General features: G+C 43.5%; 3 protein-coding genes across 3 annotated transcripts in view; all 3 read left to right on the forward strand.

The window, feature by feature from the left end:
• The window catches only part of LOC119401777 (D-beta-hydroxybutyrate dehydrogenase, mitochondrial), a 260,301-nt gene that overhangs the window by 27,203 nt on the left and 214,138 nt on the right, over positions 1-18,960 (forward strand). The window lies entirely within an intron of this gene.
• On the forward strand, positions 1,231-18,262 carry LOC119401770 (D-beta-hydroxybutyrate dehydrogenase, mitochondrial). The gene is made up of 5 exons (XM_037668743.2): positions 1,231-1,668; positions 9,907-10,113; positions 11,518-11,700; positions 13,859-13,991; positions 17,830-18,262. The coding sequence occupies exons 1-5, from the start codon at positions 1,464-1,466 to the stop codon at positions 18,185-18,187; spliced, it is 1,086 nt and encodes a 361-aa protein (XP_037524671.1). The 5' UTR covers positions 1,231-1,463; the 3' UTR covers positions 18,188-18,262.
• On the forward strand, positions 14,838-16,276 carry LOC119401772 (molybdopterin synthase catalytic subunit). The gene has a single exon (XM_037668744.2). The coding sequence runs from the start codon at positions 15,018-15,020 to the stop codon at positions 15,456-15,458; it is 441 nt and encodes a 146-aa protein (XP_037524672.1). The 5' UTR covers positions 14,838-15,017; the 3' UTR covers positions 15,459-16,276.

Below are 18,960 nucleotides of genomic sequence, written 5' to 3' on the forward strand. Positions count from 1 at the left end.
CTTGTCCCGTTTTTCTTATCTGTCTCCCAAGTACTGACCAAGCTCCATGTTGCTTAGCTTCGATCTTAGCTTTCTCATTCACTTATTTTTATTTAATTTTTTGCACCACTTTAACGTATGTCTCAGCTGCCTTACCGTGTCTTAACTCTATTTCAATGGAGGCGAAATCCTACAGGCCCACGTGTCTAGATTTAGGTACACGTTAAAGAAACCCAGGTGGTCGAAATATTCAGAGCCCTACACTACGGCGTCTTCTATGATCATATCGTGGCTTTGGGACGTAAAACCCCGATAGTTATGTCTTAACTCTACAGTAAAGATATAAGGTCGGCTATGGTTGCAATAAAAGCGCTAATATGCGGTCGGCTACTGCGCACTTCTGATAACATTAAGGATACCTAAGGGAAACGGCAAGGTTAGCGTCTTAAGTGGGATGATAAAGATGAGGTGTTTCTTTCCGTGTTCAAGAAAAAAAAATATTCGGCAGATGCATTCGTTTCAGAAGTATGTTTCGGAAACATCTACTACCTCCATAATGAAAAGAAAGCAGGAAGAGATTATGTTCTTACGCCAACTGCCCAGACACACGAGGCTCCTGCATATGCATGTTTGGTATTTTTCAGACGACAAATATGTCGAAAGACCTTGGTAAGATAGCGCCATTCTGCTGAAAACTTGTGAAAACATGTGTTAGGTATGTTCTGTGCCCTTGTAGACAACAAAAAAGTTGGAAGACACGGGCAAGTTCAAATTTCTGGATGCTCGTCCGCTCAGAACCACCGAAGGATCGGTGAGCAGCGTCTTTCTCAGCGGGTCTTATTCCGGTTGCCATGGCTTGGCGCAAAATGGTGGGACTTTGTTATTGTGCTTGAGTGCAGTTCGTCAGTGTAAATTATCAACGTAGACCTCAGCAGTGACAACCACAAAGCAACGAAGCCTTGGTCATCCATTGCGAAAGTGTAAAGGAGACATCAGGCATCATCGTCCATCTGAGAAGCTCCGATATTGTCGATGGAATTCTCGCCACTCAACGTTACCATTGATGTGACTACAGAACGGTAATTGACTACTAGTGTGCCGTAATATTTGTTTTTCTGTAAGAAACGTTGCAAGAGTATTCTGGACTGCAATTTTGATCCTACGTTGTTGTTCACACTAAAGCCATTGTAGGGCGTTTCTTATAGTCTACTTCCACATATTTCTTTCCGCTTTGCTCTGTTCTATTTGTGATTCTCTTGTATTTCAACTTGTCTACGCCCCAAGTCATGGCTCAGAATAGCCAAAAGGGAACTACCTCGGTTGACCTTCTTGTCTTTCCTCTCATTCTCCTCTCCCTCTTTTTTTTCGTGGCTGTGGCGTCAACGAAGTCTATTCTTTAACCGAGTTCAGGAAGTACCTCTCGTGTGGAAAGTAAGCCGAGTTTGTCGTCCACAAGACTTCTGGTGTTTCAGGACGAGTACAACATGAGGACGTCGTGGGTCTTGTTCTTCGCGCTGGTCTTCACATTTTGCAAATGCTGGAAGTACGTGCCCTTAGCGTCGACCGTGGCGCAATGGATCGGATTCGTCGTGATTGTGTCCTCGCTCTCCTACTGGTTGGCCAGGTACATCTGGACCGTAGCCTTTGTGGACCTAGTGTCTGGCGAAGGGAAGGCGGTTCTGGTGACGGGTAAGTATCTGTGGCAAAAATATGGGGCATGCATACCAGGCGAACTTAAAAAATATCTCATACTGACGTATATGTTGCCACGAGTATAGGATTAGCTAGTACTGTGGCTTGCAATCTTGTATGTGTTGCTGGTGGAAAGGCGATAAGGACGATCTCGAGACATAGACGATTAAGTCGTATTGCCAGTGATCGGACCAGCCTGACGTTCTGCTGTACTGCTAGTTCCAGGCTTCCGTTATAATATAACGTGACTTTACATTAACGTGAACATCAGGCTCGTCCGATCACCGCCAATACGACTTCATCATCTTTGTCGCGAGCTCAACCTCATCATTTTTCCAACAGCGGCACATACACTCTAAGAAAAAAAAGAGTATGCGTGACTCTTTTTGGAGAGTTCTGACTTGCCACGTATAGGACTCTCTTTAAATAGTCACGGTGACTCTCTTGGTGGGTCAGGGTCGGCTCGCTCTAGGATAGTCCCCTGACCCTCTAGGAAGAGTGCAAAGACTCTCATCGGGAGGATCACGTTACCACTTATAGGGAGTCAGACGACTCTTGCCGGTAACGCTCCTAGGGGGGTCAAGGACCCACACCGAAGCATCAAGCGACTCCACAAGTATTTTAAGCTACTCATTTGATCCTTGCTCTACTTTTGCGCGGCTACTGTTGAAAATAGCGGAGTATTCATTTTAAGCAAGTCCAATAATACTTGCCGTTCTGCCCAGCGACTGTAAAAAAAGAATAGTGCAGTTTTAGCATTATTTAAATAAAACTCGTCAAAACAATACATATTTTCCAGCAAAGTTATATAGAAAGCGCGAAAAGATGGTCTGTGATTTCCAATTAAGAAATTTGGGTATTCCTCATTTACACGCTTCTATGAGTATAGCTAACTAAAATGTGTGACTGTGATGCGCACAGTGTCATATGGTGCTAAATGAACAGCAGAAATCGCCGTCATGTTTCCATATTTATTCCTTGTGATTAAGAATAAATCAAAAAGTGGCGACGGCTTGAGGCATCAGACTTGTGGCTTGCTAGGTTGTCGCTCCTGTCCAGCGTGAGCACCATGAAAAACGGTATCTGAAAAGCAGAACGTGATATTATGATGAGAAAATGAAATTGCAGTAAAGGTTTGCAAAACCTACACAATAAGTGGTCCACACAGACATAATAAAGGCTAACAACAAAACAACAAAGCACATCCTCCGGCAGCCAGGGGCATGCCGTGAGCGGTTATTGACCGCATGTTTTACAAACGTAAACCATCCTTAAATGCTCAGATAAACAGATGCGAGTACTAGGGCCCGGACGACACCCAGCGCGTGCGTACGCCGTCTACGTCGAGATCAGACATGTCATATGCTAGAATTAGCGCAAATAACCCGCCCAATCACGTACACTCACTCGATTCTGTTATAGCGCCCAACGACGGCGTATGTACCTTAGACATGAAATGAGATGTGAACGGTTAAATGAATGGTGTCTATGCTCGGATGATTGTGAAATTGTATCTGTTAAAGTGGACAACTGTGTATTTGTGGCAGTGTACAGACCTCCCGATGGCAACATTAACAACTTTATGCAGTTCTTGGATCGGATGTTTTCTTTTGTTAATGACCATAATTATAGCATTTTATTGGGAGGCGACCTGAATGTCGATATGTTAGCAAACACAAAAAAGCAAAAGGATCTTTCCACACTTCTTGATTCCCACTTTTTATCAAATGTCATTGTCACTCCTACTCGTATTACACAATCGAGTGCAACATTATTAGACCTGTTCGTAACAAACTTTTCCTCAGATTCCATACTTTCAGGCACTATATCTACCGCGATTAGTGACCACCTTCCTGTATATTTTATTGCGCCCCAATACCGTTATCAGCCCAGACAGTCCGCTTCTGGTATATTTTATCGACCGGTGAATTTAAAATCTCTTTCGAACTTTCGGGTCGAAATTGAGCGAACAAAGTGGGACAAGTTGTTTTCCTTGTCCTCGGCTGATTTAGCTTATGACTATTTCATGCAAACGTTCATTCCACTTTACAATAAATGGTTTCCTCTTAGGGCTTTGAAAAAGCCAAAGCGTGCTCGCAAACCTTGGATGACTACTGAGATACTAAAAATGATGAAGGAAAAAGACAAATTATTTCACGTATTTCTAGTTACCCGAAATCCAGATGATTTGAAGGCGTTTAGGGGATACAGAAATTCAGTTACTAAAGTACAACGGCAAGCAAAACGAAATTATTATCATTCTATGTTTGAAGGCGTCTCCGACAGCAAGCAAATGTGGAATAAGTTAAAATCTATCATATCTCCAGGCAGAGCTACAAATTGTTTAGAACTTGTAATTGATAATGAGGTTATTAAAGGCAAAGAGTTAGCGGATAAATTTAATGAATATTTCACATCTATAACTGAAAGCACGCATCAAACAAGTGCTTTTGAGTACTTACCAGCGCCGCTCAAGGAATCAATATTTTTTTGTCCAACGGATGAAGATGAGGTAATAAGAGTGTTTAAAAGTTTTAAGACGTCTAAGAGTGAGGATTTAAATGGTCTAAAAATGGAAGCGATAAAACATGTTATTGATCTGCTTAGTCCATGTCTGACACACATTTACAATGTTTCCTTAAAAAGCGGCATTTTTCCACAGAATATGAAGGATGCTAAGGTGACGGTGATCCACAAAAATGGAGATAAAAACACTTTAACTAATTACAGGCCGATTTCAATTCTCCCGCTTTTTTCCAAAGGACTTGAAAAAATTATTCATGTTAGACTATCGAAATTTTTCGACAAACATTCCGTTATAACACAATCACAATATGGCTTTAGATCAGGCTTCTCAACCGAAAGAGCTCTATTGTTTCAAAAGGAATTGATTCTCAAAAATATCGAGGCCAAAAAATTCACACTGGGGATATTTTTAGATATGTCGAAAGCATTTGACAAAATAAACCACAAGACATTATTAGGAAAACTGCAGTGTTATGGAATTCGTGGTGTAGCCCTAAATCTGATCGAAAACTACCTAACAGACAGACACCAGTGTGTATCTATAAACAGGGAAATTTCGTCTGTGCACACTGTTAAAGATGGTGTTCCCCAAGGCAGCATATTGGGTCCCCTTTTGTTCATCACTATTATAAACGATATTGTACATGTTGACCCTTCAGCCCAATACATAATCTACGCAGACGACACAAGCTTATTTTTTTCAGGAACGAATGTTAGTCATCTCGTAAATACAGCTAACTCAACATTACAAAAGATACACAGCTGGACCCTAAAAAATTCTTTACTTATAAATTGTTCCAAAACAAAAGCTGTTCTTTTTCGCTCCAAATCCCCCCTAAACGAAGTCACTGAATCCTACAATCTCATGTTAAATAACAGCATAATCGAATTCTCCTCCATCGCGAAGTCTTTGGGCGTTGTTTTCCATGAGCACATGAAATGGGATTATCATACAGAATTTTTATGCAACAAGCTTTGCAAAGTCTTAGGTATCTTGAGAAAATGTCAGGGTCTATTGCCAGTTCCTCAAAAACTTCTGATATTTAATGCGCTCTTTACATCACATTTGAGTTATTGCAACTTAATTTGGGGTAATGGAACAAAGCAATCTATTAGTAATCTTATTATCTTACAGAAAAAAAGCGCTACGTTCTGTTGCTAACCTGCCTTTTAATGCCATACTTCACAAATATTCGTTAAATATAAAATAATCAAACTAAACCTGCTCTACGAATATTCCTTAGTAATCTCTTTAGATCGGATACCATAAAAGGTCGCGGCTATATACGTAGTTTAGCTAACTTACAATTAAATCCTTCGACGCGCCTAAACCGACATTCCGAACATTGGCATGTGCCGAGACCGCGCACAAATTATGGTTTTGAGACATTGCAGTATTGCTTGCCGAGTACACTAAATAAATTAGGAATTAATTGTGAAAATGTTCGTACGCTCTCTAATACTTCAATTTTAAATATGCTTTATTAGTTTATGTGTGTAGTATTATTTTGCTGTTTTGTATACTTCTTTCTTCTGATTTATAGCATTGCGTTGCTGGGTTGTATAAGTTTGTATAACTTCTTTGTTCCGATGCAAAGCATGTGCATTGCTGGTTTAAGTTGTTTTGTGGTTTACTTTGCTTTTGCCGTTTTGTTGTCACAGTGAACATGGGGATGTGGGGCTTTGTCAAGCTGTTTTTATACAGCTTTTTTCCCCTGTCCCTGCCACTTACTGTACAACTGTACGTGGTAAATAAACTCAACTCAACTCAACGTCTCGCAGTGTATGCAAACCACGAAAACAGCAAACAGAAACGAGGGAGAAGAGTGCACGCCGGCGGCCGCAACAACGCGCGCCGTCGAAAGTCTAGAGCTTTTTCACTTTACCGGCGAGGCGTGTCCAACTTGAATGACTACCGCGTACGTTCTGGAAGCCACCGTACTATATCTGCACCTCAAACTACCGTCTTTAAGCCAACAAAAACCATTACATATAGTGCGTCTGAGCGTTCTGTACACAGGCTTTCTTTTTTTTTTTTTTTCACGTTCCCACGCGTGGAAGCACGCTGCACACTCAAGGTCGATGGAAATGTTATTATGAAGTAGACTAAAGTGCATCCCAAAACGACATCTTGCACCTTCAGTGGTGCTGCAGACACGACGTGCGATCAGCAAGAAATGACCCTCGATTATTGTTTCCATCGCTCACTTTATGGGAGCTTGCACAGCAACGCGCATAACGTTGGCAACTCGTTAACTGACAGCTTTAGTTGGGCATCCGCAACAGCCCCGCGGATACACGCTACTGTTGGAAATGGCTGGCAGGTTCCGCAGAGCTGCTGCAGACGCCCAGCTAAAGCTGTATAATTAGTACCTACGAAAGGAGTACACTAACCGTTAACTGGCGCCCGTTGTCGGTGTCCGCAGCTCCATGAATATTCCGCCCTCCAAGCGTCACTTCGTGCACGAAGCCGGCGTCAACACCACCGAAGACGCGCGATCAACGCGACCACGCAACGCATTCCAATAGACAAGGAGACTGAGACTGAGACGACTGAGAGAGGAGAGCGGCGCGCCACCCCGGCGCCAACCCCGTCTACGTTGCCGAGCAAGGCGCCACAACGGCGCCAAAGGGCGAGCGTGCGATATGTATGGCGTATACGGCGGCTCTTCCGTATACCGAAGCCAATCGAAACGCGCTTCAGGAGGGTCCAGTGACTCCTTCCCAAATGCGAACTCTTTTTCTCTGCCTGTACCTTCCAAAAGGGGTCAGGTGGACACCCGAAGAGAGTCACGGTTCCATGACCCTCTTTTGACTCTCTTTTTTCTTAGAGTGTATAAGTCAGCCAGTACCATTACGACCTGACATTACACTCGTGGCAGTATGCTGTGGAATTACAGCAATGCATTGAATAATACAATCGGGTCTTCTTTATGAGCTAGCAGGTTCTACACATTTTATGTAGTAAGCAGTTAAAAAAGAACAAATTTAATAATCACTTATATATTCAATCCGGAGTAATTTTCTCTTAATATTACCGATTATTTCGTGTTTTGAATATCTTCCATACTGGTCATTTTCTCATAACGTTATCGGTTATTTCGAATTTGGAACTCTTCCATACTAACGCACCTAGTGTTAGCTTCTCATTACAGCTAATGCTTCTTAAACAGAAAAACATTATGCGCGAGAATTGCCTAAGAGAAAATTCCAGGTAATCGTAAATCTGGGCAATCACTAATGAATATGGCCTACCAATGGCAAAGCGCACTTCAGAACTCAAAGCTTGGCTAATTTGTCTCCAGGTTCACAGACCACTAGTGTTTTAACGTGCTAGCGAGATCAGTGCATAAGAAAAAAAAATTGGCAGATCACACGCGCTGTGAGGATCAATTTCATGCGAAGCAGTCAGCGAGTAGCTGCCTACGCCTGATTTTTTTCGTTCTGCCAAGTGTTACGAGATGAATCGACGTCTTTTTGAGTACATTGAGTAGTTGAGCACATTCGTGCGCCTACCAGACAGGGCGAGTGCACTGGTTTGAGGGTAGCTCATGATCCAACGTAACGTCGGCACTGACGTTAGAGCAGAGTCTTATCGTCACGAAATGCACGATACGGTATGATGCTGTTCACATCGTATGTAGCGGCTGTAGGCATATTCGCACAATCCTTGACTATACCTTTCTGAGTCGTAGCTGTACATATGTAGTCTTTATTACCTCGACATAGAAGTGAAGAGCCGACATTACAACCCCAGTCGGCTTTGTCCTGACATGACGCTTGTGTTGGGTCCTTTCCCGAAGCAGATCGAAGCACTGGCGTGGCTCTGTGGTAGAATACTTGACCGCCATGCAGAATGCAAGGGTTCGATTGCGGCTTGGGCCGTGATTTTTTTATTTTTTTGCTTCTCTAGGAATATTTCACGCATCGACAACGCCGCCGACACCACATTTTCTGCGACACGGGCTAGTTCACGCTGTCGCGTTAAGGTTTCGGAAGTCTTGCTGGTGCGTACCCGCATACTACGGGCAGCGATGTCCGTGTATGTGCACACGTGACTGGTGGAAAGGATTTCATGACGTCCGTGACAAGGAAGTCACGTTAATCATGTCACGACCTGCGAATCGTGTTCGTCCTATACTCAGGTCCCCCTATGCCAATTTTGGTGCTCACCAAGTTAAGGAGACGACCAGGAGAGCCCCAGACGTAGGCTGATTAGATAGATAGATAGATAGATAGATAGATAGATAGATAGATAGATAGATAGATAGATAGATAGATAGATAGATAGATAGATAGATAGATAGATAGATAGATAGATAGATAGATAGATAGATAGATAGATAGATAGATAGATAGATAGATAGATAGATAGATAGATAGATAGATAGATAAAAACGCATAGTAAGCGCTTTTTGTGTTCTTTAACCTTTTGATGCTATGGAATCTTAATTATGGGAAATCTGATATTCTGCTGCTAGCTCTGCGACTAGTATCTGCTTTTAATAAGAAGCGTTGCTTCGGTGCCCCTAAAAGAAGGTACGAAGGTCGCACATATTTTTTTTCTTTTGTTGGAGCGATCAGAGGGCTGGTACTCCGAGCAGCTGCCTGGTATAGAAAGTATGTTCAAGGACAAGGAAATGAGCTTTATTTTCAACTGACTGTCCCCGAGATTGAAAACAAGCCGAAGGCCAAGGAACTGGAGAGTTTCTCACGAGCGCACACTTCCTAAATATTAAGGTGCAGCTGCCAACTGGAAATAGACGGCCAAGGATTTGTGTCACGTATGACACGCGATGTCATTAATGAAGTAGAGCCTGTTTCGAATAGTAAAGCAAGATGGGAATTTGTCCAGTCAAATGTTTGGAACAGAGGAACGACACAAGAATGACCAAATGCGAACAAAAAGAGCTTATGGTCTTAAAGATCGCACGCATGATCCAGTGCACATGTGACGCTAGGGTCGCTATTTCAGGTAAGGTAGAATGAACCACAAAAACAGCGCCAGTTCTTATCGCACGCCATCAACTCGCCATCGACTGAAGGTCACAAAATCCACAGTCCCTGTGGCGGCAAAACTGGCAGGTGTCAGCTGAGGTCAATGTTACGTATGCTTGCTCTAAAAATGGACGCGAGAGTGAAAAAGATTACCGGTCTATAGAAATTTAAGCGCGTGTGTAAACGCTTGTGTCATGCAGATGTGCGTGTTAGCAAAACCCCTGCACAAGCACGTTATAGTGACATAGTGATCTGATGAAAATGTAGATGTATGGATAGAAGGCAGCCAGGGCGTTTTTCCAGGGGTAGTTCTGTTTTTCTACTTTACAAGAGGAATGCAGTGAATGGAAACAATAAAATTAAATAAAGGTGCACCTTAATCGCTGGAGTGACTTTCTTTGGTCAGCGACTTTTTATCCCATTACCCTCCGTGTTCTAGAACGTCCCTCCACTCAACGCTCCACCTTGACTCGAAAATGTAGACCGCAGTGTCGCCCCTGGGCAGAAATGGTCACTGCGCACGAGCGATAATCGACAGGAATGCTTGATAAATGCGATACTATTTTCAGCCGGTGGTGGCGCCGCGATAAATTCTGCCGAGTGAAGCATGAACTGCAAGTCGAACCCCGTTTTAGAATACAGAAGTTAGAAGTATTGGTAAATTTGCTTTCACTGTGCTGCCTTCATACTCTCTTATACATTTTACTGCAGGGTGCGACAGTGGCTTTGGGTATTATCTGGTCAAAAGCCTTTCGCGCATAGGTTTCTTCGTGTTCGCCGGCTGCTTGGACGCCGGTAGCGACGGAGCCAATGACCTGAGCAAGTTCGCCAAAGTCAAGGTTCTGCAGATGGATATCAGCAGTGAACAGCAAGTCAACGACGCCTTGGTGGCTATCAAAGAAGGCCTGGGTTCCAGAGGTGAAACAAGACTAATATTTAGTAGAATGATATGAAAATGTAGATTTTCTGTGTAATGCGTCACTATTTCTGAAATATCAGCAACTGAACACTCTTGTGCAACAAACAAACAAAACGTAACGTTTCTTGTACCGACGTCATCATCTATAGCAGGGGTCTCAAACTCACCTCATCTAGCGGGCCGCAGTCATGAAATTTAGTGTTCCGCGAGGGCCGGGATAGTGAAAAAGATTGGTTGGGGGTGGGGGAAATTTGAACAAAATGCCAGCTAACGTTGTTATTTGAAAGAAGGCCTCTGCCACATCTCATATATTGTCTGTTAGTTCTCATTAATATCATCTCATATATGGGTCAATTCTGAAGAGAATTTTACGTGAGGATTCGCGAAACATATCGATACTGACCTCCGGAATGACTTCAATCAGGAAGCCGATTCTTAGACATGGAGTTTCTGTTTCATGGTTATTTTCCAAACCAGATGACCGCATAGGGTGCTTCATGAATAAGAAAAGAAATGCTTGAGACTAGAGAGACCAGTAACGTACGTGTGGCTCATGAACATACTCATTAAAAATACGTATATATATGGGCAAATACTGTGATGTGCCAGGCGGGCCGCGTGTTTGAGATCCTTGTTCTAAACGTTCAATTAAATCAGGTACAGCCATAAATGTAACAATCGCTGACATTGCAGCTTGCTACCAGAGTGGCGCCGGCAGGACGACGTTTAGCGCATCACACATATCTTTTTTTGATATCACGATACTGTTACGACCATTATGAACTCTGATGACATAATTAAGCTTCTTACGTTGCGATTGACCCGACTACCCAAGAAATGATGTTAGTTAAGGTCAATTTAATATCAATTAATTACTTCATTAATTGCACATTATTAATGAGAACTGTCCGTTAGTTCTCAATAATATTATGTCTAACAGAAGAACGAGCCCTTAAAAGTCATCTCCTTTCCTTCATTCATTATTTGCAGCAATTTCTTTGGGCTACATACTTAGGACAGATTTATGCGTAAAGGACTCGTGATCCAACGTGTATTTTTTTCGCTCTATGAATTTTTTTCTTGCAAGAATTTACCTATATTGCTAAGCAGTTAAGTTTCATTCTTTAGTTGTCCCTTCCTGACCAGTGTTCTATAATTGTTTTACTAAATCTGGCAAATTCGCTTGAAGTGGAGTAGCTGGAAGACTATTTCCAATCTCTGCAAAATAAATTCAATGTAATCTTACCTTCCTGCAAAACTGGAACTCAAGTTATTGATACAGTGCGGTTATCTAAGCGCTATGGAGGGCTTACTCATCGGTACAAACCGCTTATGAAGCTGTTGTCAACATGAGACCTTCTAAGAAGCCTGATATTTATTACTGTTCTTTCGCATATGCGCAGTACTTTGGGCTGTCGTCTGCAACGCGGGCATTCGTAACGAAGGACTTCTCGAATGGGTTCCCATGGAAACCTTGAAGAGAGTAATTGACGTCAACATCATCGGCAACTGCCGAGTGAGCAAGTCGTTCCTACCACTCCTCAGAAAAGCTAAAGGACGCCTTGTGGTCATCACCAGTTCTTTCGGTAATGAGCAGAAATTTTCCGCTGCGCAAGGGTTTAAAGGTAGTCACTTAATTCCACATACTGCAGCCTCGAAAGCCTCTGAGTGGAGTTGGGAGTATACATGATAGAATTAACAATAGTGTTTCTGCAAAGTATAAACGCAATTTATAAGGAGATAAAGCACTGGAAATACCAGGTGACGTGACGTGCCCTTGACCTCTTTACGGGCAAACTCAGGATGCTGAAACATCTCAATGTGGTAATGAAAGCGCAGATATACTTAAGATATTATAATCTGTAGGACATATTGTTGCAGAAAATACGATGCGGCATAGCGTGATAGACTTCTGTAGACTCGCCAGGGTAACGATTAGAAATTGTAAACATAAATACTACATATATTCGTTGTATTAACAGTAAATGAGGCTTAGGGTATATATATATATATATATATATATATATATATATATATATATATATATATATATATATATATATATATGTGTGTGTGTGTGTGTGTGTGTGTGTGTGTGTGTGTGTGTGTGTGTGTTTGTGTGTGCATATATACATTTCTCTATTAAGCACATTTTAACAAAATCAAGCGAACTTTGATGGGGTGTATATAGTCGTGAAAATTTTTTCCAGCGAGAATGTTTTGCCACGATACTCCACGTGACGCAGGAAAAAGGCGCACATTTTATCAGCAAAATCTGCCATGTGAGAGTGCCAAGATTGGGACACTTGGCATGGAATGACGCGCGCACACGCACACACACACAAACAAACACACACACACACATACACACACACGTGTGTGTGTGTGTGTGTGTGTGAATGGTGGGAGGATTTTATTTAAAATTGCGGTTTTTGGATTTCATAAGAACATTCATGTACATGTAAAATCTGTAAGCAACAAAGACAAAAAATATAGCACACCCGAATACTGTAGGCACTCGAAGAGTTCACATAAAAGCAACGTGGTTCATCATCTTCATTACGCATTTCAGTTCAGGAACATTTCATATCAAATTTCCGTCATGCTTGCAATCTTGAGCTCACGTTCATTACTGCCTTGTTTAATAAAGTATGGTAGACTCCGAATGAAAACCAAACTTTTGAAATTCACTCATTCGATTTAAAGTAAATTGAATAATCACGTCGAAGAAATTTTTGCGACTTAAAGGGGTCATGAAGCACCCCTTGGGCTTGTTGAAGAAACACATCCTGTGGAAAGTTGACATGGCTATGAACTGCTCTGCCAAATATTACAGTCGTGCGCGCCACGTAAAGGCCACAAGCGGAGCGCGAAGTTGCCGTTTCCCCAGGCACCCTCTTTTCAAACAGAGGCCGGTTCTCACTCTCGTCGGTGGGCGGGGCGTCTGCACGTTGGCGTCGCGCAAGTTTACGTCGCAAGAGACATAGCATGCTTATTGGCCGATAGCCGACGTAAATCGAGAGCGGCGTTCGGATCTTATGCGCTTCTTGCCACGGGTTGCCGCCACTTGCCGGCGCCGCACTCCTCAGTACATGGTAGCCGCACTCGCGCACGCGAATCACAGCGGGAGAGCGATCGCGTTTCATGACGCGCGCTGACGTAACTTCTTTCCCCCGTGCCATCCCTCCCTATGTAGCTTCCAGTGCGCTCGTCCGCACGAGGAAAGAGAGAAAGCGCTGAGAGCGTGCGCCAAACCCCCGTAACTCCGCTCGTTCTTGACGGATTCGAGAAATTTTTACGGCAATCGATTCGGGAGGCAGTAAACTCCGACACTGAGGTCATTAAATAATTACTTGGAAAAGTGGTTCATGACCCCTTTAAAAAAAGAAGCGTTCTCACTTACAATAAGGCCCGTAGCCAAGAATTTTTCTTTCTTTTTTTGAGGGGGGGGGGGGGTCACTTGCTGAAAACCTTGACTATTTGAGAAAAACACCTATTTTCATTATTTATTTTTGGTAAAAAAACCTACTTCACCAAAATTTCGCCCTTCCCCCCTTGGCTACGGGCCTGCTTACAATAATTGTGACGCTAAGTACAATTTTGGGCATTGAAAATTTTAGTGTACTCTAGCAGCTGTGACGACGCATATGTGATACGTTCTAATGTGAGAGGCCAATCCGCCAGTACTGCAGCGTTACATTCGGTTCTGCTCAAGGTCGTTAAATGTGAAGTTTTCTTCCTTAGGATACGTGACGATGCCGATGGCAACGCCGTACTCGATGACGAAGCACGCTCTTGTGTCCATGGTTGATGGACTACGCCGGGAGTGCTACGGCAAGGGCGTCGACATCATCTCGGTCATGCCACAAGCCTACAAGTACGTTACTTCTTGCACGCACGCGTTAGACTACGAAGGTATACTGAGCACGGGATCAGAGAAGTAACATGAGTCACAATGATTTGCCTTCATGAATGCACATTTATAAATTTGCTCTTGTAAACAATTATAGCGCGATGATTCTATATATATATATATATATAGTGCTAGGCAGGGCTGAGAGCCAGTGCGCGCCTTTATGTGCCAACATCTGCTTGCGCTCATTAGACCTCGTCAAGCTCGGTGCACTGCAGCATCGCACTCAAGCCCCGTAGATGTACCTCTACATGACATGAGTCCAGTCCAGCTGCGTGCACATAGCGGCGCATACAATAATGGTATTTGAAATAAAAAAACACGTTATAAGAACGGAAGTATGCAGGATAGAAATGCGTGCCGGGTCTAATTGCGCTTCGAGTCCCAGCCATACACCGACGCTCTATATCGAACCGCCACAACGCAGCTGTTTGTCTGCGCGTAGGCAATGCCCGGGAGGGTCTCCGTGCGCCTGTTGCTCTTCGCCAACGCCCGAGAACTCGCCGGAACTTCAGAGGCTTCGCTCACAGTACCTGCGGTGCTTCGAGACGTCGACGAACTGAAGCAGATTATCTTCGAAGGGCATCCGAAGCTCGCAGCGCTAGAGCACAGTGCAGTCATCTCCATAAACGAGTCATACATCGAGCCTGGCGTCGAAGTAACACTCAGGCAGGGAGACGAGGTTGCATTCATTCCAGCGATCAGTGGTGGGTGACGTGGAAGGCTGCTAGACCAAAGACACAACGCGAAGTACTTTACTGATCCAACGAAGTGACCTCTGGGAATTACTCCTACCATAAGTGCGGTGCAAAAAAACACTGAACAAAGAGGACTAAATGTACCTTTATTCCAGCAGCTAAGTTATCAAGGAATCAACGGCCCTGTGCAAATCATAGCGGACTCAGGTGAAACAGCCTTAAAGAAGACCGCTTTCTCCCCGGCCGTACCCTTTGTGGGACTCAGAGGCCTATCAATATTGATCGAAGCAATATGAACCACGTAGAGCTATCGCAAGACGCACTGGACGTTGGAGCCGTTCTCGCACAGGTTGGATCTCATGACTGCGGCGCCATATCGGTCTTCTTGGGAACCACACGCAATCACTGCGATGGAAAGACTGTGGACAGGCTGAGTTACGAAGCGTACGCGCCCATGGCGAAGCGAGAAATGCTGCGCATCTGCGAAGGCATTCGTGAACGTTGGGCCGTGAAGAATGTCGCCATCGTCCACCGTCTGGGAGAAGTTCCTTTGGGCGAATCAAGCGTGCTCATTGCCGTCTCCTCCGAACACCGCCAGGAGGCGATGGACGCGTCGAAGTACGCCATCGAAGAGCTCAAGCGACGTGTGCCGATTTGGAAGAAGGAGCACTACAATGACCATGACGACCAGTGGAAAGCCAACAAGGAATGCTTCTGGACCGAAAAACGCTGAACGTTTGCACTTTTGAAGCAAGGACGCTGAGGTTTTTCGAGCTGTTGTTTTACGTGTTGAGTGGGCTTCATAAAGTCGCGGCTGTCTCATTGCGCCGTGCCTTAGAGAGCCCGTCCAGCGTTCCTGAAGAAGGACCGACGGTTCAGCTATAGTTTGCCTTTTCTACAGGCTATTCAGCCTAGCTGGCTAGCGGTGGTCTTGTCTGTTTTCCGTTCGTAGCTCTTGCAGCAGTAATTTACGCCATATTCCGGCTAAAGTTGCAGGATTCCTACTCGGTTATGTCTGTTCTTAATTGAGTAGTGTTCCTGAGTAGCCTTAGCGTTCATTATACAGTGCTCTTGAAACGTGGTTTTAACAGACTTTAGTGTTAAAGGGCGTTCCTCTTGTTCCTGGTAAGCTGTTTCCACGGTACCATATCGGATGCGTAATGCAAGGTACGATTCTTAGTGTTGAACTCCTCGTTATTCTCTTGTTGTGCCCTTTCGATATTATATTTGGTGAATGTATCCTTTGCAGTGTTTTGTAGGTATCATGTTATTTTGTTTAGGGTGCAGGGATATGATTAATTGAATGCTGGTTCTTGGATGTTCGCGGACGCTGGGGTTTCCTTCCTTTTGTCTTCGGAAAAGTGCACGGAAGAGGGAAACACACTCTGTTTCGGACTGAGGTGTCTCTGTGTGTTTGACGAATATTACTGCATGCAGATTCATTTCACATTTTTTGCTGGTGTTGGGAACATGCGATGCCTATTATTTTAAAATACTATTGAGTACGCAATGTAATGCTGCCCAGAACGTCAATAAAAAATGCTCTGATGAACGACAGTGAAGTGTATTCTAGTTTTTCGTTTTTTTCCGGCCCCAAGCTGAGCCTTGCCACCCGAACACAAGTTCAGTGTCTTCATCTGAATGGAGCAACATCTATATGTGCTATTTTCATCACTAACATTTTCGTATCGAGTGCCCTCGCTAAAGCTTCGTAAACATGTTGTGCTTTTGTTTCGAACCAGACAGGCGTTGCGGTAAAAACCCCGCTCTCTACAGTAACATGACTATTAGTATATATGAGCATGCAATGCGTGTGTATGACCTCAACAGCGTGTTCTGCACATCTCCCTAAGTATTCTTATGCGATTACTAGCTTATAAATATTTGCCCAGTTAGGTGATTGACGTAAGCTATAAATTCCGTCAGGATTTCCTTTCTCTTTCTTTCTTTCTTTCTTTCTTTCTTTCTTTCTTTCTTTCTTTCTTTCTTTCTTTCTTTCTTTCTTTCTTTCTTTCTTTCTTTCTTTCTTTCTTTCTTTCTTTTTTTCTTTCTTTCTTTCTTTCTTTCTTTCTTTCTTTCTTCCTTTCCTTCTTTCTTTCTTTCTTTCTTTCTTTCTTTTTTCCTTTCTTTCTTTCTTTCTTTCTTTCTTTCTTTCTTCAAAAGAGTATTCACGACGTTCTGAACATGTATGTTCGAAAGTTCGCCTCTTTCCTTGTTAAAAAAGCACAGTGCCCTCAATTTGATTCCGATAAGTTAACCAACTTCTTGATGAACGCCCTTGACATCACTTTGAAGCAGTGGCATAATCCAACTGAAGCATAATCCAACTATGGAGTCAAGATTTCCAAGAAGCATTCTAGAAAAAACTCGCACCCGACTGAAATGAGGGCTTAAATCGTTTACCGGACACTATTTGTGGTGGGGTAACACGGGCGAAATGAGCTTAAGTGCGCGGTACGCAGGTAGCTTGACACAAATCTAGATGTAGTGACTGAAACGTCAGCGCAGGCAGTAATGCAAATCGCACCTAGTAGAAAAAGCATTTCAATGTTAATGCATGTCAGCGACTGCTGTCGCGTTTAGCTGCTAGTTATTTTAACACTCTCAGTCTTTTGTACAGGCCCATACGAATAAGGAAGTGGATCGCGAGAATTGTAGAAAACAACATGAGAATGGCAAAAAAATGGGTTCGTTTCCTGCGACTCAGAAAAATAACGAAAGATGCTCAGATAAATTGCACTATTAGTGCTGTAATATTTTTAGAGCTGCGGGGGCTTCGTAAACTAGCACTATAAATAGAATGCGGGGCGTGATAGAATACCGCTGGCATATTGAGCTTCGTATGTATGTCATTCAAAACCGATAACGCTAAATTATTCCCCAGAGTCTTTTCAATCGCTTTTAGTAGCCATACCTATGAGGCTTTGAATGATTGCACCTACGTAGTCTTTGTTAAGAGCAGCGCCTCTTGTCAATCGCTTTTAGTAGCTATAACTACGAAACTTTAAATGATTACACCTACGTAGTCTTTGTTAAGAGCACTGCCGGCATTGTTACTCGGTCCTTTCCCCCTTTTTTATTCGGTCCTCTCGCCTTCTTCGCAGGACGAACATCACAGCTCCTTCGTGTGCGCAGCGATTCACCACGGAAGACCTGAGGCAAAACTGTCCAGATGTCGCTGACGACTTCACGCAGGAGGAAATCGACGGCTGGATACTCTCCTCCAAGGACTACTTCGACGCCCTCAACAGGGATAACCTCCAGGAGGTTGCGGACGCGATGGTATTGGCAGTGCGTGAAACGTACCCGAGGACGTGGTACACAACGCCGCTGAGTCTCAGTACGGTTGCGCTGTTTCCCTGTACGTACCTGCCAGACGAGGTGACGGACGCCATCATGGCCTTTGCTAGGACGAGGATTGCTTCCTTCTCGGACCTTCTGAAGAAAAACAAGAAGCATTAACACTGATGCACTGGCATATTTCCTGAAAAACTCGCTATGGTAAACACGTGCGTACATGATCTTCAAAACTAAAATACTGACCAATCAGTGATAGTGGCGTAGGTGAAATTGAAAGCTAGTTAACAGAACAATTCCTCGTATTAGGTCTCAGTTCCTTTGGAGATGAGGGGTGTGGATATGGACGAGATGTCAGTTTAAACGCAGGAAGCACAGCACGAAGTCACTACGTGACAACGGCTATACAGAGAGAACGAAACACAAACAAACACACACATACACACACCTTATGTTTAAAGTATGTATTTCTGACGTTTTCCCCCTCTAGGTGCCTTACAGGAAACGAAATGCGTCAAAATAACCATTGGTACTTCCCTATACCAAGCTCAAAGATTGGCCAAGTTGGCATAAGCTCATCACTGCGAAATGCACAGCACCAAAAAAGGAAGCTTGAAGCGTGTTCTCTTTCCTGCTACTAGGACCGTGTTTCTTCACGCAAGTTACGTGTGCTTCACTTTCAAAAGAAGCACTCATGCCTGCAGTTGTGGGACGCCCATAGCGGCATTTCCAAAAGGCCACGCAATGTCATATGCTATAGGCTCATTCAATGTCTTACTATTTGTGCGCATGTGACATCGATAATGACAATCTTTGAGTTTGAAAGCCACTCTATGTAGGTGACACACTGTGGGAGAAATCTAGCAAATGCAAGTTGAATTTCGTCGTTAAAATTTATTCGGCGTAAATAACCATGGAGCTAAACATTCTCACAAAAT

This window comes from Rhipicephalus sanguineus, chromosome 8 (assembly GCF_013339695.2).
Source record: "Rhipicephalus sanguineus isolate Rsan-2018 chromosome 8, BIME_Rsan_1.4, whole genome shotgun sequence".
NCBI lineage: Eukaryota > Metazoa > Arthropoda > Arachnida > Ixodida > Ixodidae > Rhipicephalus > Rhipicephalus sanguineus.